This window comes from Pseudopipra pipra, chromosome Z (assembly GCF_036250125.1).
Source record: "Pseudopipra pipra isolate bDixPip1 chromosome Z, bDixPip1.hap1, whole genome shotgun sequence".
Taxonomy (NCBI): Eukaryota; Metazoa; Chordata; class Aves; order Passeriformes; family Pipridae; genus Pseudopipra; species Pseudopipra pipra.
In genome coordinates this window covers 36,145,821-36,169,839 of record NC_087581.1, presented here as the reverse complement: position 1 = coordinate 36,169,839, position 24,019 = coordinate 36,145,821, and the positions used below count along the sequence as shown (strand labels likewise).

The window sequence follows — 24,019 nt, the reverse complement described above, 5'->3', positions numbered from 1 at the left end:
ATAAATTTTTGCTTACCAAAGAAGTGTTGGCTTAGAATATTTTGAGAAGAGATAGTCTAATTTGGGAAAGGCCATGTTACCTTAAAAGTTCTGAACACAAACACTGAAGAATATGCTTAGTCTGCTGTGTTTCAGTTAAAGTTCCTGTATATCAGTAATTAGCTTAAAATTATATGCAAATAATCATGTTAACATCCATGCAAATTTTGCTTTCTATTGAACTTCTGAGCCAATAAATACGATTTTATTCCTATAAAATCTTCCATTTGCCCTGTACATGCTTAGTCCCTGTAAAGGTGCACTTTCTCCATCTATAACTGTCTTGTTTTTTAAATGTTTACTATAGGTGTTCCCACCACTTGCTGGCTGATCTTGCTGACACATGGAATTTTGAGATCAGAGCTACAAAACAAAATGTGCCTCATGACCTTTCCATGGCAGCTCTTAGTGATTCATACCCTTTGTTCCCAAACTAGTTGTCTTTTCCCCACCTGCCCTCCACCTTTCACACTGAGGCATAGGATTTTGCCAAAGGGTTAAGAAAAACTTGAGATGACCTTCTGGTTGCTGAAAGCTGGGAGTTGCTAATGAGAAGGACTGCACCATTTAGATTTTTCTAATCTGCCACAGAGAATGCAACTTTGTGACTCAACAATGCTAGAGTTTAACTGTTTGGATCTCTATCTGGATCCCCTTCTATTAATATCTGCCTTTTATTTATCTTCTTGACTTGCAGCCAAAGAAAAATACAGAAGCTGTTTTCTGAAATTGGAAGTTTTGTTCCCTGAGCACTTGATTTAATCTGAGTTGTCCTTAGTGGTTTTAACTAGAGTTACTGTGCTTTAGTATTCTCACAGGTGGGGTTTTTTTGCTATTCAAAACCTGATAGGAAAGATTTGACTTATTCAGCTAGCCATGATGCAGTTCATTCCTCTAGCACCTGGAAAACGTTTTTGCAATACTGGTATTTAATGCTTAGTAAAAGGGAGGGGCTAATTCTTGCTCATCAGCAGACACAGAAGAGATAACACACATGTACAGAGCCCAAAACTAACACTACAACAGTGTTTACCTTGAGCTCTGGCAGGAAATAGTTATTCAATCTGGTTTTTTTATCAGGCAATTTCAGGGCCACACAGATGGAGCCAGCTGTATTGACATTTCTAATGATGGTACTAAGCTCTGGACAGGCGGTTTGGATAACACTGTCAGATCCTGGGACTTGAGAGAGGGGAGACAGCTACAACAGCATGACTTCACATCACAGGTAACAGGATTTTCCTACAGCTTGGGGGACTGTGTGCTGTGGGAAGGAAACACTTAGGATGAGAGGGGAGATTGAGCCCAGTGCTATTGGCGCATTGTTCCCTCTCTTCCTTTTGGCTGCTCACAACACAATATTTTGAAGCTTTCTTATATACTTAGAATCCAGAACAAAATGATAGCCTGACACTACTCTTTTTTCCTAAGTTAATAGGTAAGACCAGGAGTTATTTAGTTACTTGAATTTTGAACTGCAGTCTTGCTGTTGAACTATTTGAATTCGCCCTTATTTCTCTCTCTCTCCCTCTCCAAATTAATTTTAACTGCAGAAGAAAGAACTATCTTTACTTCTATTTACTATCTTTAGTTCTCTAAAGATAGTTTTCTATAACTATCTTTAGTTCTCTAAAGATAGTTTTCTATAACTATCTTTAGTTCTCTAAAGATAGTTTTCTATAACTATCTTTAGTTCTTTAATAAAAGGTGTAAATGTGGTATAATTTTCAGATATTTTCCCTTGGTTATTGCCCTACTGGTGAATGGCTAGCTGTGGGAATGGAGAGCAGCAATGTAGAAGTGCTACATGTAAATAAACCGGACAAATATCAGCTGCACCTTCATGAGAGTTGTGTGTTGTCACTCAAGTTTGCTTACTGTGGTAAGTTGCCCTGAACACAGAACTGGAGGTTGGAGCTCTATTTGTGTTTTGCTGATTAATTATTATATAGCCATGGCTCATTTGATCATCAAAATTTATTTAGTATCTCAGTTTAAGTAATGAATTAATATCTCTACTTTATGAATTCACATGCACTTATCTGCAAACAACCATCCGTTTGTCTAAAGGCTGCTGTGAGGATTGATTCATGTGTAAAAAGCTATTTCTGTTTACAGAGTCTAGGGATTTCCTAGTATGTAATGCACTGCAAAAGCATGAGTGTCCACACTGATTGTAAGCAAAAGTACTATTTTGATTAGTGGTGAGAGCTTTTATAATGGTAGTTAGTTAACAGATTTCATTGATAAGAATTCAAAACACAAAATTTGTCAGATGTTCTATTTCATGTTTCAGTAGTCCTTCTGGTTTATATTCTAGGTAAATGGTTTGTGAGTACTGGGAAAGATAACCTTCTTAATGCATGGAGAACTCCTTATGGAGCCAGTATCTTCCAGGTGAGGGTGATATTGCTTTTAAAGAAAAAGTTAGAATACCCAGAGTCCCAAGAGTGGACTCAGGTATCTTAATTTATGTGATCTATCCAAAATGGGTAACAGACTTTTTTTAATGATGTAATATATTTCTATTTTTCTTCTAGTCAAAAGAATCTTCATCAGTGCTTAGTTGTGACATCTCTGTGGATGATAAGTACATAGTCACTGGCTCTGGAGACAAAAAAGCTACAGTCTATGAAGTTATCTACTGAAAAATATGATGGGGATATAACTTTTAGAAGTTGAACTGGCCCAAATTGTTCTTAATTGTAGAAGTAGAAAGGGTTTGACTTTTATAAGGTACAAAAGTGTTGAGGTTCCAGACCTTGCCATGAAACTGCTTCGATTTTTCAAAATAGAAGACAACATCCAGCAACTAAGTTCTGGCTACATGGACCGGATGGAACACAGAGGCAAGATGGACAGATTTAGCCTAGGTTTTTGACATAGTTTTTAAAAGCCAAGTCTACTGAAGAATGTTGCAGCCTTTTATTTTTTCATTTATGACCTCACGCAAATTGTTCTCATTGCCTGAATATGGGGGATAAATACCTTTCTGTTCCTTGCAGTTCAAGTTGCATTCTGTCCTGTGTAGAGCAGCAGTGTCTCAGATGAACTTGTTTCATGGTTTTGCATCTTGTGATATGTTTTTATATTTTCGTTGAAGGTCAAACATTTGTATAAATTGTAAATATATTTAGTTTACTACAGTAAAGGCTTTAGTATCAACAACCAGTCTTCCCCCTTGCCCCCTCCCTGCCTGCCCTGCTTATTTAAAATTAAAAACCGTTTGGGGATATAAGTACCTTTTTAGAATCAAAAGCAAACACTATGTATAGTTTGAAAATGGTGTCTTATTCTTTATAACTATTCCTAGATTCTTTTATCATACTTCAAAGTAGTTGTTTTGACATACTAGGGTATCAAGTCTGGTAGATACTGTCTTGTGCTACAGAAAACTTAAAGGCAATTTTGTACTAATTATAGTGTAAATATAAAAATTGAACATTTCATAAAGCTGTGCTGTTTATTTTAAGTTTATTCTGATGTCCTATGTATAATTTTTTTGGCAGCAACAGTAATATGTGCCTGATCATAACTCATTCATTCATTTCTCTAGAAAAATAGGGACTTCCCTCTCCTTTTTCCCCCAGTTGAACAGAATTCGTGTGAGACTGCATTTCAACTAAGTACATCAGAGCCTTTATTCATTAACTGAGGATGTCTGTGATGAGAAAAGCTAGATAAGTTGCTTCATATTTTACAGAGAAGTGGTAGTTAATGACCGTTTACTTTTTACAGTCTTGTCTATACTTAGATACTCAGGTAAATTTAACTAAATTACCAAAAGTGTGAGTTTTACAGGGGATCACTTAAAGATGTTAAATACTTGCAGGGCTGCAAGTGAAGTGAATTAATCTAAACTAAGTTAAATTTGCTTCTTAATTTCTTGTGAGAATATTGACAAAGGAATATTTTGATTTTTAACTAATTCACTCTACAAATCAATTAGAATTAATTTTCCTGAGTGTCCAATGTTATACAGGCCTATAGGCTCTAAGTATTCATAAGGAGAAATCTTTGAGTCCTTTCCCCTGTGGCATGAGTGTGATACATCTGTGAAGAGCCATGCTAAGCATCCAGTTACCAAAGCTACGCATCTTCAAGTTTTCTTGATGTACTCAAGAGCAGTGGATCAGGGGAGAGCGTGTTAATTTTATTCTGTGCTTTTTCAGATAAACGAGTTCTACCACTGTGTGCTAGACAAACCTAGCTATTGCACCAGTGAGGGCCATACGTTTCCTGCATTCTGTAATTTAATTAGAATTTCCGTTGCTAATGGAGAATACAGATGAACAGAACAATTCAGATTACACAAACTGGCAGACAGGTTAAGACTCATCTGTAAAAAACTGCTTTCTCATTTTGCTAGCATTTTACAATGACCCATATCCCTGCTCTTTCAATGACAGGCATCTAGGAAGAAACAAGTTTGACTGCCAGATGCATTGGCTAGATAAGGAATTTCTCATCTGGGGGCAAAATTTATCTTAGTTTCCAGTCTGAAGAGACACTGGTTTTCTTTTCAATTTACATGACTATTCTACTGAAACCGTTTTATAGCATCTAGAATTGTAATAGCCTTAATGTATTAACTTTGCATTTGGAATGTAAAATGTTAACCATTCAGGTTAATCTGGTCTCCTAGACATTTAAAATTAGTATTCTATCCATATGTATCTATATCTTTGTCAATTGCTGTGTTGTCAATATGTATCTGTATGAAAACGACAGGCCAGCTTAGGTGCTGGCCACGTTGCTTTCACACAAAAAGCAGAATCATCAGGCTTTTCAAAGAATTAATTTTCAGAGAATTTGCCACATTGAAATACTGTGAAATGCTGTGTCATTTTTAAAAGGGAAAATTTTTAAAAAGAGTGTTTACTAGATTTTACTTGATTTTTACACTTTTCATATTGAAGTTTCTCTGAACATCTGACTCTGCCAATGATCATTGACTTTAACAGTACTGGCAAATTTGCTGCAGTTAGGAACATTTGGATTTTTTCCAAATTGCTATCACCTTGGCTTTTACTTTATGGCTCTTCTCTTGCCGTTCTCTGAACTTGATATTAGAGGAACCAAGAATGCAAGTGTTCTAACACATCCATGTAAACTAAAGAAAAATAACACCAGTGTAATGGATGTGCTATATGTTGCAACATAGTCCTTGCTAGTAAGACCACATTCTTGGCAATCAGGAGGTTTAAAATAATAGTATTAGGAAAATCATAAAATACCTCGTCTTCTTCGCTTTTAGAAGGCACATTGTGTCAGAGCAGTTACAGAATTGGACGTTATTTATGCATGTGAATGAATTTAATCATATTTGTAACGTATGTTTCTTGATTGTAATTAAGAAATTAATTCCTTTTTCCCCCATCAGATCTACTTTAAACCTTGAGTCTAAAAACTTCCACATGCATCATAAAGTAGTTCTCTCAATTTGTTGTTTCAGATTTCACTTTTGGTTTATGAAACATTGTGGGTTTTTTCATTTGTCAGGCAGTAAAGCCTGTTCCACCTGGAGATGTAATTTTTATGAAAAGATAGATTCAGTGAAATCTTGGCATCTGTCTACATAACAACCTACAAGATTTAAAACATGTCAAGCTTTTAGCTTCTGTAAGTTCTTATAGCCCTGTGTAAAGTAGTGGGTGGAAATAATTGCATACTGAATGAAGAAACAGACGAACTAAGATAAGCAGTGACAGCAAAAGCACTGGAAAAGCCGTATGGAAAAAAGAAGTACACCAGTAACTATGGTGTAGGTAATTTTTTTTGTCATTTTAATTACAGTCATAATAGATTCCTTTGGTTAGCCCCTTTTTGGGACAGTCTTTGTTTGCCGAGTGGCTCTCAGTATTCAGAGATGTCTAAATGCTACTCTGGCAAATGCTAGTGCTGGATAGAAGTAGGGAGTCCTTACAAAAGATGTTTTGGATGTCAGTGCAAACAGTAACTGATGAAGAGGGGATTTGTGGTAATATCAATTCAACTGAACAAAATCCTTAGTCAGCTCTAATATGTATATTTTGTATATGTGCACTTGGCATAACCCTTTATAAATCAATTGTGCAGAAAGTCATGATATTATTCCACACAATGCATTTATCAGTGTGTAAGACTATCTCTTTTTGATTATAATTCCAAACAAAGATAGTTCCCCATGTTAATCCACAAGCCTCTGGTACCTGAGAGAGAATTTTCATCAGCATTGGTTCTTTTTATCTCATTTGGCATTTCGAAAGCTTTTGTTCCTTTAAAAGTATAAAATATTAATTTCTTAGACTGTTAACAGTAGTATTATTTTTTAATGTAAACATCAATACAGAGTCTGTCTTATACATGTTTACATATGTCTTATACATGTTAGACATCTAGTCTTAAACATGCTTTTATTTATGAACGGTTGACCATAATTTTTCTGTCACACTTTTGTGACACAAGTGATACAATCAGAATTTTCTGCAGTGTTTAAGTTACTTAAGCAACATAAACTCAGATTGACAAATTGATTTTTGGTTTGGGTTTTTGGTAGGGTTTTTTGGTTTTTGTTTATTTGTTGTTTTCGTAGAAAGACTGGCCCACTTATGAATCTGTGGGATTATGTAACATATTTAGAATTGTCCTTCATATTTTCTATTATATTGTTGCAATTTTGAGTTGATGGGGAAATTCCACCATTCTAGTAATAAAGAAGGTGGATTTTGATGTTTTCAGGATGAGTACTGACTTCAGATTTCATACTACTGAAAAAGTGTTTACCCCTTAGATCACTTCACTGGAGAAGCTGGACTGGCTCCAACTCTGTTGTCTCCTTGAAGGATTTTCTTTTTTCCCTCTACCGCGAGTACGTAGGAAAAATATGAGAATGTAGGTCTATGAAAGACTTCAGTCATAGCGTCTTTCCCAGAGGGGAAGCAACTCAGAATAGAACCTGATGAACACCAAAATGAAAGAAGATGTTTGTTCATGGCAGGGAATACATGGAGAGACAGAATTGCAGAATCATTTAGGTTGGAAAAGATCTCCAAATCATCGAGTCCTATCTCTGACCAAACATGACCATGTCAACTAAACCCTAGCGCTATGTGCTGCATCCAGTCATTTCTTGAACACCTGCATGGATGGTGACTCCACCACCTCCCTAGGCAGCCCATTCCAATGCTTGACAACCCTTCCTATGAGAAAATTCTTTCTAATGTCCAACGTGAACCTCTCCTGGCACAGCTTGAAGCTATATCCTTTTGTCTCATCACTAGTTGCCTGGTAAAAGAGACCAACGCCTGCCTGGCTGCACCCGCCTTTCAAGTAGCTGTAAAGAGCAGTAAGGTCACCCCTGAGCCACTGTTTCTCCAGCCTAAACAACCCCAGCTCCCTCAGCCATTCCTTAAAAGGCTTATGCTCCAGACCCTTCACCAGCTCCATTGCTCTTTTCTGAACACTTCTTAATGTCTTTCTTGTGGTACGGGGTGAAAACTGAACAGAGGATCTGACGTGCTCCCTTACCCATGCCAAGGACAGGGAAGATCTCTTTCCTAGTCCTGCTGGCCATACCATTGCTAACACGAGCCAGGATGCCATTGGCCTTCTTGGCCACCTGGGCACATTACTGGACAAGAGAAAATGGGAACTTAAACACACATACATTTTAGGGGTAATCTAACATGTAATCTACGAAATTCTCATAGAATGAGATTCCAGTTTGTCTGTAAGGTTGTTCAAATGTTTCTGCATAGTAATTCAAGGATATCTGGGCTGCGTATTGGAACTGTAAGCGGACATTTCTTTGACATCCATAAGCAATCATCTAATCCTAAGAGGAAGGGGAATTAAATCACAATCAGTTCTCAATATTTCCCATTACCTTATATTTTTGTAGCTCAAGATCCACTTCCAAGCAATTGGTAATCCCATTTTCAGCATGCTGAAAATGTGTCCCATTGCAGCTTAAGGGCTTAGTGCAATGTGGTAGATTTTGCTAGGGAAACCAGATATGTAGGACCTGGGTGCTTGAAAAATCTGCCCTATGGTTCTAGCTTACTGACATTTCTGAGGAATTTACTCAGAATTTCTGTTCAGCTAGGAGAGCTCAAACAATCACTTAGACGTTTTTTAAAGCAGCAAAACCTGTTTCAAGCATACTTTAAGTATGCATGGATGGGCTTAGTTGGTTTTATGTTTTGGTTTGGTTTTTTACTATTTTGTGTTGATTTATTTCTTTTTTCGTCTTACATTAAAAATTGTAAAATGAATACAACAAGAAAACATGAAGGGAAATTAGAAAAATGAATAAGAGTGGAATGTTAAAGGGTGGAATATTCTTGAAGATGCTGTATCTCAAAACAAAGAACCTATTGCTTCTATGATATATTAATTCTTGAGAGAAATAGGTTTGTGTTTCCTTGATGTTCAGAAAACTGAATACCAAAAAATTTGTATTGTGGGGACAAATGTTAATTTTTTTCAGATCTGAGCAGGTTTCATTTTCAAATCTGAACATCTTCAAATCTTAATCTTGTTTGGTTTTTTTACCCCATGTTTCTTTTTGGAAGGTTCCACAGTTCACTCCTGGAAGCTGAACAACAGTCTGTGTCCTTTCTGACTCTAAGGTCTCTACTATGCCTTAGTAAGAATTTTGTGGCTTATAAGCCTGTGGGTGATACATAGACTACAGAAAAATCTGATTAAATATTTAGGTGGATAGCTGCATAGATTATATCAGTTAGTGTATGTTGTGATAATTTCTCTTAAAGCAAGCACCCAGAGATAAAATAGCTGCATTGTTCCATATTCATACTTTTATTGTTTGTGAAATTGCCGGTCAGTGTAGTTGACTCTCCATAGAAAAATTCTGTGGTGGCTTCTGAGGTAAAGCTTAAAATTTTGAGATCTTTTCTTTCCTCTCATAAAATTTCACCTGTGATTTTTACCCACAGTAAGGTTGATTCATAGAAAGGATGCTTCAAGGAATGCTAAACAATTCTGTTGTGTGCAAGGATTGCCTTTGCTGTGTTCACAGCACAAAGATATAATATCTCTCAAACCCTGTTTCTATCTGTTTTCTGCCAAAAACGAGTTAGAGGCAAAGACAACAGAGATTAAGAGATTAAGTAATCAAACATATTGTTATCATTATCCCTTTTGTATACTCTGTCATTAGCATAGAAAATGGAGATGATAGCCTGTAAATGCAAACAATAAATGTTGTTTTTCCTTCAAGCACTGATTTTAATGGCAGTTTAAAGGAGTTAATAAGCAGACTGAAGGGGTCATAAATGGAAGTTAACCTATAGCAGTGGGAAACTTAGAAATCACTTGTTACTTTCCTGGTAGTGAGCCTAATTAGTTTAAAATAAAATTCATCTGTTCATTTCACAGTCTTTGTCACACTTCCTTCAGCAATCCCCATTATTTAAAAAATTGGCTGCAATTGTGATAAGCTAGTAACTCTTATTTTGTGGTTTGCTGTAGCAAGGTATTTTGCAGAGCTGTGAAGATTCCCTTTATTCTTAAAAAATAGTCAGCTATTGGGGTTTTTTTTGCAATTGGACCTGACTGTTTTTTTAATTTGTTTTCAAGTAAATATACAATCTGACAGCTTTACAAATTTGAAATATTTTTAATTGTTGATGAATCAGCCAAACACTGCTGTTAAATATGTAAATGTTCTAAATGTCAATTTGGTATTTGCTTAGCATGCCATGCATGCAACAAAACTTTGGAGTGATTCAACTTTTGTGGCCACATTAAATTTACTTCCTGCAATAAGTTTCCTTTTTCATGCAGGGACCAGTTTACTACTGTGCTCCCCTGTGTTTCTTCCTAAATATATATTAGACCTCTAGAGATGTTTTAATAAGTTATGCATACATAATGCTTCTACCTTTCTCTGTCTTTCTAATTGTTAATTATGTGAGATGTGTATTTCTAACAGCAGTTGAGTAAATATTCACAAATCTATGATATAATTGAATTTTTGAATGTGTACTTCAAGAAGTTTATCAACTTGTATAGATAAATCATTAGTTTTCATTTGTCAGATTCAAGATTTTCAAATCCTGATACTCTTATGTTTTTATCAGTGAATGTGTAAAAGGAAATACTTCTGGATTTTAAATGGTTTTCATAGCTTTTTTATTTGTTTATGTAGACACTCTTCTTTGTTGAGTGCAAGTTAATGACCTGGTACTCTTATTTATAATTCTGACTGGTTCTTCAGTATTTTATCAAGCTGTAACTTATTAAAAACCACAAATATAAAATGGGGATATTAATGACAAGTGGTTTAAATGTGAGAGTTTCAAAATGCATGTTAGAATATTTCAACACTTTGTTCAATGTAATTTTACATTTTTTCATTACTTAAGTAATTAAAAAAAAAGTCCTTAGGGTTGAATTATAGTAAAATTTTATACATCTCAGTACTAATTTTGTCTCCCAACAGACAGCAATAATTTAGATGGGATTGTTTTTACCTAATTTATTCTTGGGGGTGGGAGGAGGAGAAAAATATTAACCTTGCAAATTTGCTAATTATAATTTCCTTACTATTGTTGGTTGTTTTTAATAATCTCCATGCTTTTGGAAACTTATTCTTCTATATTTTGAAGAAAAACTTACAGATATACAGGGTTTTGTAATAGAATGTGTTTACAGTATTTATCCCCTGGGTTATTTGTAACAGTAAGGGGAAGTACAGTGACAGATATAACTTGCAATAGTTGCTAGTATTATGTGCCTTTGAATCACTTTCTTTAGTTCATTAATTTATTTTTTTTTTTTTTGTATCTTAGGTGGGGGTTAGCAGCTTTAAATCAGTTTCATTTCTATCAAAGTGGATATGATGATACATTCTTACAGCTTTACTAGTCTTACTTTAAATAATTTTCTATCTGGAAGGTAAATGGTAGCATGAGTGGTTTTGAACTGTTTTAACTGCTCAGGTTAACTTTTTAGGTTTCAAAAACTGCCAGAGTAGAGGGAGAACTTACCAGTCATATTCAGCTTTTTTTAATGCTTTCATATTGTACTATATAAAATCTGTGGGACTTTCTTAGCACAATAAGTGTGCTCACTGTTGTTTTTTTTAGTGTTCCCATACTTTACAATGTCTCACTCATTTGAATTTAGTTTTTAAATAAATCCCTTTCCATAGGCATCTGCTTTGTACCTTAACAAGTATGAAAATAATCAAAATATTTTGTGTTTGACAGAGAGACTGCATGTTTCTGAGTGTGAATAGCATTTAGCAGGGCTTGTCTAGTTAAAAGACAGTTAAACTAGTAATCATACATGATCTGTGTCTAACTGTTGTTCGCAGAAAAAGTGCAACAAAGTGATGTGTGGTGATAGCAATTCAGAAGGAAAAGAATATGAAATTCAGATAGCAGCTTGAACAGTTTGCTGTTAGCATGGGGCCCAATAACACTACAAAGCTATAAACTCTGTCTTTTTAGATTGCCCAGTTAGGTGGCAGAGATGCAATTTGTCTTTTCTGAAGCCACCTGCTGCTTGCTAGCTCCATCTCCTGTCACAGCCTATTAGGTCCCCAAGAAAATCGGTGGGAAATTGCCTGCAGATTGTAGGAAATTGCATCTCCAGGCCCTGGAAAAAATGTAGGATAGCACAACACTGATCCTCCCAGAGCAGCTATTAACACAGCAAAAGCTGACGTTTGGCATGGTGTGAAACAACTTTGCTGAGTAAAGACTGTATTATGTGTGGTTGAAGGAGGGAACAAATTATTATCCTAGCTATGCTTATAGTCAGCCTGTTCCAGGGAGCTTAAGCATGAGTGGTAGGTTTTGCTGCCCCCCCAGCTCATTCCCATTGCAAGATGGGAGATGAGATGTTAGAGCCTTATACAGAAATTTCATTGTACAGATGGGCAAAACCCTCTATATATTTAAATGATGTTAGTATATATGAAATTCAAAGGATAAGTGACAAAGCTGAAAGATAATTTATGAAGCTTATCTCAAAAAAGTCAGTAATCGCCTCTGCTTGGTTGAGCCTTGGTCAGATTAGAAACAGCTTTTCGACTGTTTCATTCTATGTGTATATACATTTTGATTTTGGAGCAGTTACAGTGAAATGGAACTGATTTGTACTGTAACTGTTGAGTGTAAAAATTCGTGGAACAGACATTAGTTGTGATAGATTTTAGCATTAAATTTCTTGCTGCTATGAGGCTCACCTCTGTCTTGTTTAAACAAATTCCCCTTTGCTTTTTATGGTGTGATATGCAATGAATTTCATCCTCTGTCATTTCTACTGGAGCTACCTTTCTAATCTTGTACTTTACCTCAGTTTTTTTAGGGCCTTTTAATAAAAAAAGTTGACTTTTCCTTGAATCCTGAGAGAGGGGATATGTAGAATTAATTTGCAACATAAAAATAAATGCCAGCATTTTCTTTGAGCTTGCACTTGTACTTCGTTGGTTCAAAGCCTCCTGAGGAAGATGTGTTTGTGAATCAGAATGATGTATTGATCAGAAGCAAGTATGAGGAGGGCAGCAGGAGGAAAAAAGTCATTTTGCAATTGCTGTTTTCAAACTCAGCTGAGATCTGTTGGTAACTGGCAGCTGCCCAGCGATCTGAGTGAAATCAATATGCTCATTTCCTATTGTAGTGGTGACCACTGTTGTAAATGGGCTGACAAGGCTTATGAACACTCACACAGCTGATTAGAGAAAATTAGTGGCCTGCCTTAGCAGCTGAGGCAGAATAGCAGAGTATAGGGCAGTATGACAAAACAGGTATTGCTTATAGTTCAAAGCCCAGCTAAAGGGGATCAGAAGAACTTCATTTTATGGGGCTATCTGGATCCCTGTTTTGAATTCTTGTGATGATGAATGCACGTATATGTCAACCTGAAATGCTAATTTGTTGAGGCATTGTCTTTCTAAATTAGTTTAGCACCTTTTTTTGGAAGTTATGCAGTTTAGTGCTGTGTGTAAAACAAGTGCAGGAACAGAAGAGCTACGGTGCTTCAGCCTTTATTCTGTATTTACAATAGCTGTTCATTTTCCAAGGTATTACATACTAATTGCATTCTCAAAATAAATCTTGCCATTTAGTAACTAATGTGGGTTTTTTGTATAGTGCAATCCGTGTATTGGATGAGCAAAGAACATTTAGAGAACACAGAAAATTTGCCCCATTTAGAGGATACAGAAAATCTGCCCCAGCTGATCACTGGATTTGCCTTCTCTTGTAACAAACAGATGAACTAAACTGAGTAATAGAGTATGCAGAATTTCATTTCTTCTGGCTGATGGGACTGTGAACACTGTTACCTGCAGGCATACTCTGGCTTTAATGAGGCCAAGCCTATTATTCTACACAGAGCAAGGAGGTAACAAATCATTCTGTATGAAAAGCAAAAACTTGCCATAAATTCAAAGCTGCAAGCTCTTGCTTTGTTATGGAAAGAACCAAAATCCAGAGTGGGCTGTGAGGGATTTGGAGTGCTCCAAATGCTACTCTGGATAGTTGAATGGTTTAAGAGAGGATTGGCGGGGGGGGGGGGGTGTTGGGAAAAAAACCTCCTGACAAACCAGCTTTTGGCCAACACTTAATGATTGGAAAAGATGTGCAAACCGTTAAGTAGCACCCTTCATCCGATAAGAACTGATGAGATCCAGCAAACTACAGCACAGTAAACTGTGCTTGCTTTCTTTTTCTGTAGCTAGTTCAAAGAGAGCTTGGTCAGTCTGAGTTTGGTCAGACCACGTTTTTCATAATGCATAGATACAGCCAATAATACATCAGAAAAACAAGATCTGAATTCTTTTAGTCAGCCTGACTTGATTTTGTTTTAATTGTGTCTTCCTGTGTAACACTTCTCACTTTCCACACTAGGAAGATGCAGGGTTTTTTGCTCATCTCTATTCAAAATTCCAGTATTCCAGCTGTCATAAGATGGTTCTAATTTACTGCGATATGTAGTGATTTTTTTTGCTGATGTCATTTTTTCTAGCCCCAGCAAAATTTTTTTAACTATGATTTTTTTTTTTAGCTATTCATTGTACACAAGATCGTATTCAGTCATTCATTGGAACAATTCACAATTTTTTTTCAAGTTCTCAATCAATGGCTTCCACTGAGTGTTTCATTTTTATGAAATAGTTGATTGGAGCATTACTGGGCTCAGTGAAAATATCTTTTCTCCTGTGTCATACCTTTCTGATACTCTAGCTGAGAGTAAACCAACTGAGTCCCCACTCAGTTGAAGAACTTAACACTGAAACAAAATCCAAATAATGCTTGGCCCATTTAGCAAAGAAGCCTTTTTTTCTAAGAAATACCCTAAAGTTTTTATTTTACTCTAATGAAGACTCATCTTCCTGCTTATAAAAGGGCACTAAGAAGGCATATAACATGACTACAGCCCTTCTAGAGGCTTTTAGTGCTGGGACAGTGTGGGGGCAGCTTGAAATAGAGAGGAGGGGAGGAAGATGAAGAGCAAAGCCTCCCTTTTGACCAGTTTTTATTTCATGCTGGACTGTGAGCTGAGAGAGGCCACTGGCCTTCAAGAAAGGGCCATCAAGGGTTTGGAGGGGCACAGGTGCTACATCCTGGTGGACCTCCATTAAATTCGTGGCGGTGGATTGTGAGCAACAGTGTGCATACAAGGTGGTAACTGTAGTTTGTCCTCTGGCTTGCCCAGGCATCCCCAGTGGTGCTTGGGAAAGGGCTTGGGATGGGGCATTGGGCAAGGAGCTGAGGGATGGGGAGGTGAGGGAGGGGGTCTGATGTGTGTGGCCTGCTGGGACAAAGGTCACCAGGAGAAATTCAAGAGAGGAGAGTGTGAGAAGTGGGAAATTGGGATCCAAAGATGCAGCATAAATAAATCTCTTGTGGATGAGGAGGAGCCAAAAAAATTCTGAATAAATAATTTACAGGCCCATCACTAAATGTTGTTTGGAGTCTGGGGTTGTCCAAGATGGTCCAGGGAGAAGTGAAGAAAAAGACCTCAAAGGAGTTTGCGGGGTGACATCAAGTCTTTGGTCTGTTGTGGTTGCTTCCACTTGTGGGGTGTCCACTAATTTAACACTGAACTTCTCATCTCCCTCACCTTCCTGCAGCAGTCTACTCTGTAGTGGGTTCGAAGCATCTGAGGGGAAGGAATTGTACACCCTGGCTCTGCTGCCTCTCTCCATCCAGGGCGAAGGACTGGTTTATCTGGGGCTTGTTTACTGGAAAGGATGGATTGGATTGGAAAAGAACATTGTTTTTCTGCCAGCAAGGAAGACTTTTCCATTTACAGAAGAAATGGAGATACATTAGAAACAGCACACTTGAGCACTAATGAAGATGTAACGCCAAAAAGGTAAGACTTTTTACTTGATTGAAGATAGCTGGGTGGAATTATTGCATTTGTGTTCAACCAAATATAGCTAAACCAGGACACACTGTTGGTTGTTTTGAGTTTTTCTCAGCATCCTTAGGAAATAAGGCAGTGAAAGAGCAAATAACCAAGTAAATATTTATCTGCATGTTTGATAAGTTCCTGAGAAATGGTCTTATCCAACCAAGTGATGGCTAAGAACTGTGGTTAAGGTATAATGTGCCTTTGGCAAAGACTTCAGCATTCTTTAGACAGCTTGCTGGCAAGTGTTCTAATGAAAGTAGGATGTATATAAGTACCATCAGAGGTCCTCTTCTCTGTTCCAAAGAAAACATCTTACTTGTAGGGAATTTTATCTTCCTGTTCAGGAACACAATACCTAGAAAAGACTGAAAATACCCAGTACAAGTATGTTGATTATTAAGTCCTGATCAGTCAAGCTGAAGACTTTGGAATGTGCATATAGCACAGGAAACAGATGAGGTGTTTGCCCAGATGAAGCCTCTGCCTTTTTCAACATGGGCAACTACAGTGTGACATTACTAGCTCCTGTTTTGGAACTAATACGGGCCAGTGTCACAAAGTGCTGAGCACTGTATGGCATTTACAATTTCAATCGCCGAAAGAAATATAAAATCCTTTGTCAATCTTACTGAAAATTCTTTGCTCTCTAAATTTTTTAAATAATACAGAAAACTGCAAGTATCATTCAAAATCACTGTTGCTTTTCTAGGTCTGCTATTATAGAAATCCTTAAAAGTGGGGTTTATGGGAGTCTTGTTATTCTCATATATAATGGCAGGATAGTGTTCTACCATGTTGCTTCGAAATGTTCCACGATATGTACTGTAGCAAAGTATCTTCACCACTACACTACTTTTAAAACTCTAACACTTACAATAGCAATTTCCCATGCTTTCATCCAAAGCCTGAAAATATGCCTCAAGCAAGACATTCAATCAAAAGTAAAACATTGGCAGTTATTTGACTGTTTATCTAGCTCCTTGGGAAGCAGCTTGCTGCTATGCCAATCTGAAGAAACATTACAAAAGCAAGATGAAAGAAAACAGAAATTAAACAGTAAGAGCAGCTTCAGTTCTGAGCAATTGTCTGAGTATCCTACAGCAATCAACTTTCCCCATCCAGAGGAAGAACTTTAATTTGATCTTACTTTCACTGATTTATTTTCTGTTGCAGTTTTGAGCTTTTTAAAGGAAGCATTTCCTTTTTCAAGATCTCTGATTGGAGATGGGGAGTATTTGAAAGATCTTCCTAACATCTCTAACTCTTCTGCTCTTTTTTTTCCTCCTTCGTTTTTTGTTTGTCTTGGAATTCCACACAAGCAAAATATCCATTTCTCTCTTATCCAGTCCCGAGGAACCTGTGTGGTGTGTGGGTTGGGTAAATCAGGACTGATCTTTTCAGATGAAACTAGTTAGAAATGGTCCTAAATCCCAGTCTGCTGGGTGTTTGCAGCCTAGGAGGCTACAGTGGTTAGTATCTAGTTGTACTGGAAGAAGGAGCTTTTTTGTCATTTCTATTAGCTTTGCAATGAATGTCATGCTGTGCAATAAATATGTGCTTGATTTCCTGCTGCGGATCAAGGGAGGTCATCTCATACTACCAATTCAGGCATATCCAGTAGGAAATTTATTGGGAAAAAACCAACCAAACAAAAAAAACCTCCAAAACACCACAAAACCAGAACAAAGCACCACAATCAAAACAATTGACTGGAAAAAAGCTTTCTCTTTAGACCTACTTGCTCCACCAAGGGGAGCATGGCACATGCACACCCGCTATAGGTCTCCTCAATTATACACCTATGTCAGTCTTTGCTAAAATCTAGTCAATTTTCAGCCACTTCTCTTTTATTCATGCCATGAAACTATCTCATTTATTTAGTGTAGGCCTCTGCCTTCATATTTTCTTGTTCTTGCTTCCAAGTCTCTATTCATGACCACTTTAGTAAAAACAAGGAGGAAACATAATCCTTATGCTGATGTTTATCATAAAGTCTTCTTGCCTCCTGCTAGCTCCTTTTCAAAGTTACGTTGGGTTGCTTAGGACCTGTTGTTACGACCCATCCCAGGAAAAGGGGAGGGGGGTGTAACCCAGGTTTTTATCAATAATTCCCTTGGGGTGGATTAGAGTGAAACGACACTGAATAATCGGTGTCTGAAAACATATACTGGCAAGGTTTATTTTAACAATTCTGTATCAACAGGCATGCTAGCATTTTGGGTGTTGTCATATAACAATGTGACATAGAGATAACCTTTGGGGGGGGGGAGAAAATGCATAGGGGAGAGAAAGGCAGGATAAGAGTAAGGGAGAGTGAGGGAAAGAAAAGCTGAGAGTGGACAGATGTATACAGTCACCGCCCATGGGGTCCAGCGATGACACTTGGTAGTTGCAGCTTCCATGTCTGTCAGTTGAAGTGGTGGCCTTGATCTGCTGGGAGTGAAGGAGGGAAGCCCCCTACACGCCAAGAAGTTATGAGTTATATCCATGGTCAGTGTCACGGGCTTTGCCTCGAGCCTCAGCGTCTCCTTGGGCCTGCACAGAGTTTTTTTGTGTCTGACCTGGTTCCCGCCTTTCAAGGTTAGCAGAGGGAGGGAGGGGCCCGATTGCTCATCAGAGGTATCAACAGTCAAAAGCCTGCAAACTTGGCTCTTTACTGGAGGGAGGGATGGGCCCAACTGTCCATCCGAGGTATAATGCAAGTCAAAAGCCTGCAAAAGTCTCCTAGAATGCATAAATCATTAACCATTTCAGTCTCTGACACCTGCCCAGTTGGGTTTTGCTTAACTCTAAGAATGGAGATACTGGTCAACATGTTTCAGTGCCTAATCTTTTGCGTTATGACTTTTTTTTTTTTTAATTCAGTCAGTTTAAGGTCTGTTGCCTCTTCTTCTTTAGGACTGCTGCCTCTTCTCCTTTGGCTGTGCAATCTAGAGACCTGTGCATTGTCCTGTCTGGCAGAAATAGTTTAATGGGGCAAAACAATTTGTGGACTGTTCTTTCTCCCTAGTGGGGAAAAAAAGAAATGGTTATTTTAACTCCTCCATGTTTATGGCTCACTCTTGAATGGCCTGTAAAATCATGTCATTTTATTTGCCCTTACATTATATGAAGAAGAAATTTTTACCTTAAAAATGCCACTGTGATTTCCATCCTTGAGAATGATAGAAGCTCTTCTGTATATAGATCAACCCTCCCATGCAGTAGCTGAGATGATTTCTCCTTAACTTTAAGCACAGAACTTGCATGCAGCACTGACTTTATGGAGAAAGACTTATTTTCAGGTGAACTGCAAAGCACTAAAAAACTCTTGTGTGCTCTTATTGTGTCCAAGTTATCCTAAGAGCTCTTTGTATAACTTGAACAGTCAGTCACAGGAACATTGGAATGAACTTGGAACACTAGAATGAGTTTGGCTAGTGATAATACAAAACATGAATTCACAAGGATAGCAATTTTTTCATGGCCATCTTCCTCTGGGCAGGCTTACCGGGAAAACCTGGGAGTACTCAACTCTACTGTTGGTGCTGTCAGATATGCACGTGTCCAAATTCAGTGTGATGGACCAGTGGAGATCCTAATAGAGCTACTCTTCTTGCTCCTTATGCAGCAACTTGTAGCTTCAGCTATTGTAAAATCCACTGTGTTCTTGTCCAATTAGACACCATGTACTCTACCATGGCAATGAGATGCACAGATTATGTTTGGTAGTTATCAAGTGTAAGGCAATTGAAAAACATTATTTTTCCAGTGTGATGACCACAGAACAAAAACTATATGAGGATATCGATGGTAAGATAAAATGTGGCCTACCAGATAAAATGTGGCACATAATGTGGCTTGTAGGCACAGCTGAACAAATTGCTCAGGAGCTTCAAGACTCACTGCAGTGTAAACAGAAATCAGGGGTGATCTGTTGTGCATTCTCAAGACATAATACATTCTTCTTGCTACTGCTTACCTTCTGATGAGTCAGGTATTTTAATATGCTACAAGATTCACTCTCTGGGAAAAACTTTGATTCTCAACTTCCTGTATTTCAAACAGGATTTCTTTTTGTTATCATAGAAAAGTTTAATTTAATTGTGTTTGAAGCTTCAAAGTCTTTGTGTTGTACACTGTAAGGAACAGACTGTAAAATTCTTGGTTTTAGCAGCTGGCAAATTCATCTGCAAACACGGCAGAAAATCTAAAGGATTTTATATGTCTGACCTGCATATAAGTTGTATGTAAATTTGATGTGCTTTGTGAAGAGCAAACACCTTTTGCTGAATGGAGAACTGGGCTACTTCAGTAGCTGTTGAACCTTTCCTTCGTGCTTAGCACTTCTTATGTGTTGTCTGTGTACTTTTAATTGTTGGTTTCTGTGTTGCTGTTTGTTAATTCTAATATAAAAAATATAGCTTGTGTGTTCCTCCTTTCAGTTGAGTAGGAATAAAAACTGAAACACCCATCTATCTTGAGGAGAACGGAACTATGCATATTTTGCATTCCTAGTTCCTCATCAATAACATGGGTCTTATGGGCAGGTACTTTTTTTGTCTTGAGTTGGTTTTTTTGTTTGGTGTCCAATACTCATTTTAGACACTAAGTGGTCAGACATACTGACTTAGCTGTTGGTAAATGCTACTTGCTGAGTATGTTATGGCATCATGAAAAGAAAGAACAATAGTAGAAGCTATCTTAAGCAAAGGAAACTACAAAATAAGGCTTTCCTTGTCTGTCATTTGTCATGACGATTACCATTCAATTACACAAGTTTGGAGCAGGCTTTCAAAAGAGCCATGGAGCTTATCACAGGTTACTGCTGTGCCAAATATGATGTTGCTACTCATATACATGGGACTAAAGGAAGAAAAATACTCAGCAATCCGCTGTAACTTCATCCAGACAGTCAAGTTTATGTTTTCTTTAAGATGCAAACTGTTTCCAGTGAATTCATTAGAACCATATTGTAGCTTTCTTTTCTAGTATAATTTTAGCAGCTAGGTTAAAAAGCCTGGGACTGCCAAACAAATCTTAAGTGCCTGATTATTTAATTTTTGAAGGATTTAAACTACTGAACAATTCTATCTTTTTTCCCCCCATTCTGTTTTTCTCCTCTAATTTTTCTTTCCCTTTTTATTTTCTTTTTTTTTTTTTGCACAAATGTACAACAGTGTGAATTAGGGTTAGGGTATCTAGAGATAGCTAATACACTGTGTTTTGTTGGGGATTAATCTAGATGTTTGAATAACATGGAGCTGTAATTGTAATATATTCAGCCAGAATATCTGCCTTCTTCCTATCATGGATGGGTCACTTATTCAATAAGAATTATTCATCCTAAGTATGCTAGATGTCTTTATGTACCCATGTCTCCAGGTTCTCTTCCTGTACCTTTTTGTTGTTTTGAATTTTCTTTTTAACTTATTTCAAACATTTTCCAAAAGCATGCAAAATTTGGGACAGATGTTCTTATTTAGTTGTTTAATAAAAGTAGGCTAAAGCTGAAGCAATTCTGAGAACCTAAATGAAATGTTTTTATGCGAGTTGGTTCTGATAGAATTAGATCTTTAAAGAAAATGTAATACCTACTACTAGTGAAGGAAGAAAGTTCCATCTGTAAAAAAGAAAAAACCCAAGAAAACACCAAACCATCAACATGAGTATGCTTGGATTTGCTATCATATGTATTAGGTGATTATTAAGCAAAACCTTTTCTGTTTTGTAAGATGCTTCCATTTCTACAATGAATTTGAACTTAAATATTCAGAGACTAGTGTTTGCACATGAGACAGAGAGATGCAATCAACCATAGTAGTGTTTGGACAGTGTTTACTGCACCTGGTACAATGGGCTTACTTACTTTTCTGAGGTGCTGCTTTCAGTATTACAGTAGTGTCCAATAGGAATCAGCACTCCATAGGATCCACACAAAAAGGCATCCTGTGCTAAAGACTATAGGATCTTCTTTAGAAAACATAAATTAAACAAACTAGCAGAAAGGTGAAGGCGTAGTCTAGGTAAGCACTATAAATGCTTTTTTGCTTGGAGAAAAAAAATAAATTGAAAGAATAGCTTTCCTACAATACAAGGGAAATACAAGGCACTGATGATTCCAAGGTTTTTGTTCTTATTTGTGAGGTAGCAAAACACTCAAAGGAACATGCCAGTGTTGATCTGAGAGAATATTACAGGACAAGGGATTTTGTAATGATATTCATGTCCAGCCTGAGAATTTTTCTCTTGTGTGAGAAATGGAGCAAGAGTTGGAGGTTAGAATCAAGACACTTAGAAAATTGTCACTTGCCCCAAAATCCTTACAAGTACATTTCAGGTATTTCAGGGACGGAAGGCTCTGAGATACTGCAAGTAGACCTAGGAGCACAAGATAGACATCTGGTATAGGTTGCTGTAATCATTACAGTAAGACACATCCCCAGAAGCATATGGGATTCAAACTTCGGACACACCATGGAAAGACAGGGGGTTTTTTGTAAACCTGTGAAAACATGGATACATTGAAACTTGCAGAAATGTTGTCACTGACTTAAATGAATCTGGAATTTTATCACATTTTCTACGCCATATTTCTGAAAGCCAGGTCTTCCTGACAAAATAGCTGTATCTATTTTATTTTCAAAATCTCTTCAGGGGTGTGTTGCAGATCTGCCTGAAATAATCGGAATTGCATCTCAGAGTGTTGTAAAAATACATGAGAAACTTTCTTCTTATGTTGGAAATTTTTTTTTGTTTGTTAGAAAAGATAATGCTTTGTGATGCTGAATTACCTGAGATGGTTTAAATCTGTTGAAGCTCTTGTCAGCTCAGCCACCTAAACTTTCAGGAGCCCTTTTTGCAGGGGATGCCAGTATTTCCCGGGTATTATGGGAAGCACAAGTCATAAAAAAATATCATTTCCCTCTAGGTACTATTTCTAGTCTCAAAAAATTATGCTTCAAGTACAGTTGTTGGACACAGCTTCCAAAAACCAAAATCCTTTTGGTGAAGGATTTTTCTGACAAAACTCAAAGAGCCTTCCTGTAGGAAAGCTGCTGCTTTCAGAGGAACTGTCACCAAAAAGCAACTGAGTAAAGACTAGGTTTACTGTATGCCAGGGGATGGCCCTAGGCAGCATGAGTGCTTTTCCCCACTTAATGATCTTCAGTTTTGTCTCTGGCTTGGTAGCTGCAACTCTGTTGTGAAACAACAGTATTACAAAGACCATGACGGCACATCTAACTCTTTTAACTTACAACTCTACCCCATACAACTTCATCCTTCTTCTTTTTTTGTCTTCTGACAAGGAAAAAAAAAAAAAAAACTGAATAGCTAGAATTAGTGCTCCTTGAATACCAGTTCACTTGCCTAGCAATTTTGTTCAGAAAACAGATGGTTCGGTACATGAAAGAGGGGTGGTAGGGACCTCTGTGTGAGGTCCTTAGAAGGGTAATCTCATTCCAAAGATCTAGGTGGCTGGAATTCCCTCCCCCTCCCCTATAATACAAATCCTTAAGTGTTAAGTCAGGCAGAAAATTAGTCTAGTCTACATTTATTTTACTGGTTGGCAGTCAACTCCCACCTAATCTTTCAACATATATTTGTTCAATGGATCAACAGATTGTGTAAGCAGCATGACGGATGGGTTTAGAAATGTGTCTGCTTATGTTTGGTTTGTACTGAACCATTGACCAGTTTGTTTGTGAATCCATCATAAATTACATCTGTGGGTTACTCAGTACAAGTGAGGAGGGGAAATACTTATTCTCACTGTGTTGAAAGGCAATCTTACACAGCTGTCAGCCCCTAGAATGGAAGCTGAATCGCATCAGTACTACTTTAGCTCTTTTTTTTCCAAAGCTTGATGCATTTAGCTCTGCTTTCACAAGTTTTTTGCTAATTGCAACTGTACTTCTCATTGAAGATAACATAAGGCAAAAGGCAAGAACGTTTATTGTGCAGTAAATATGTAATAACTGGGGAACAAGGGTATGATAGTGATTGATGATGTTATTTAGCTGCATTTGACAAAACCAACACTAAGTAATGCCAGAAATATATGTGATATGTATAATAATGGAAATACATATTAAAATTTCACTGTTACATTCAATACAGAAATGACCTGCATGGATTGTGTTTAATATCTGAAAGGAGGCTAGGATGGTGCCACTCCCAGGATCAACAGGAGTATGAACTGTTTAAATACTTCAATTAACTCTTCCTAATCTTAAAATTGTTTTTAATATACTCATTATGTGACTGCTGTTGCCTCACGTGAGACATGAAGGAACATAAGGAAGTTCTGGAATCTAGAAACTGCTCTTCCACAAATGGGAAGAACTTGCCTTAAAATTGCTAAGGAGGGGGGGACATGGAAATGACCAGAGTGCTGCCAAACACCTCTTCCCAGATGCCAGAAAGCCAAAATCCAGTGTCTGCCACTTCTGGTGATTGCTTTGGCTTTGAGACACTGTCTACCCAGGGAGCATAGGCATGTGGCATCAAACTTCCCTCAAGAAGGCCCTACGGAGGCCTCAACTAATTAGAGGACTGGGCAATCACCAACCAGATGAAGTTCAACAAGAGAAAGTGCTGGATTTTGCACCTGGGATGGAGC

At 37.4% G+C, this 24,019-nt stretch overlaps 1 protein-coding gene across 6 annotated transcripts in view; it reads left to right on the top strand.

Moving 5' to 3' along the window:
* Nucleotides 1-13,123, top strand: part of LOC135407329 (transducin-like enhancer protein 1) — an 80,948-nt gene extending 67,825 nt beyond the window's left edge. For all 6 annotated transcript variants that reach the window (XM_064642272.1, XM_064642270.1, XM_064642273.1 and 3 more), the window contains 4 exons: nucleotides 1,120-1,267; nucleotides 1,771-1,921; nucleotides 2,360-2,436; nucleotides 2,580-13,123. In XM_064642272.1, the coding sequence (XP_064498342.1) occupies nucleotides 1,120-1,267; nucleotides 1,771-1,921; nucleotides 2,360-2,436; nucleotides 2,580-2,687 (484 nt within the window). In that variant the 3' untranslated portion in view covers nucleotides 2,688-13,123. The remainder of the gene's footprint in view (nucleotides 1-1,119; nucleotides 1,268-1,770; nucleotides 1,922-2,359; nucleotides 2,437-2,579) is intronic.
* The last annotated feature ends 10,896 nt before the right edge of the window (nucleotides 13,124-24,019 follow it).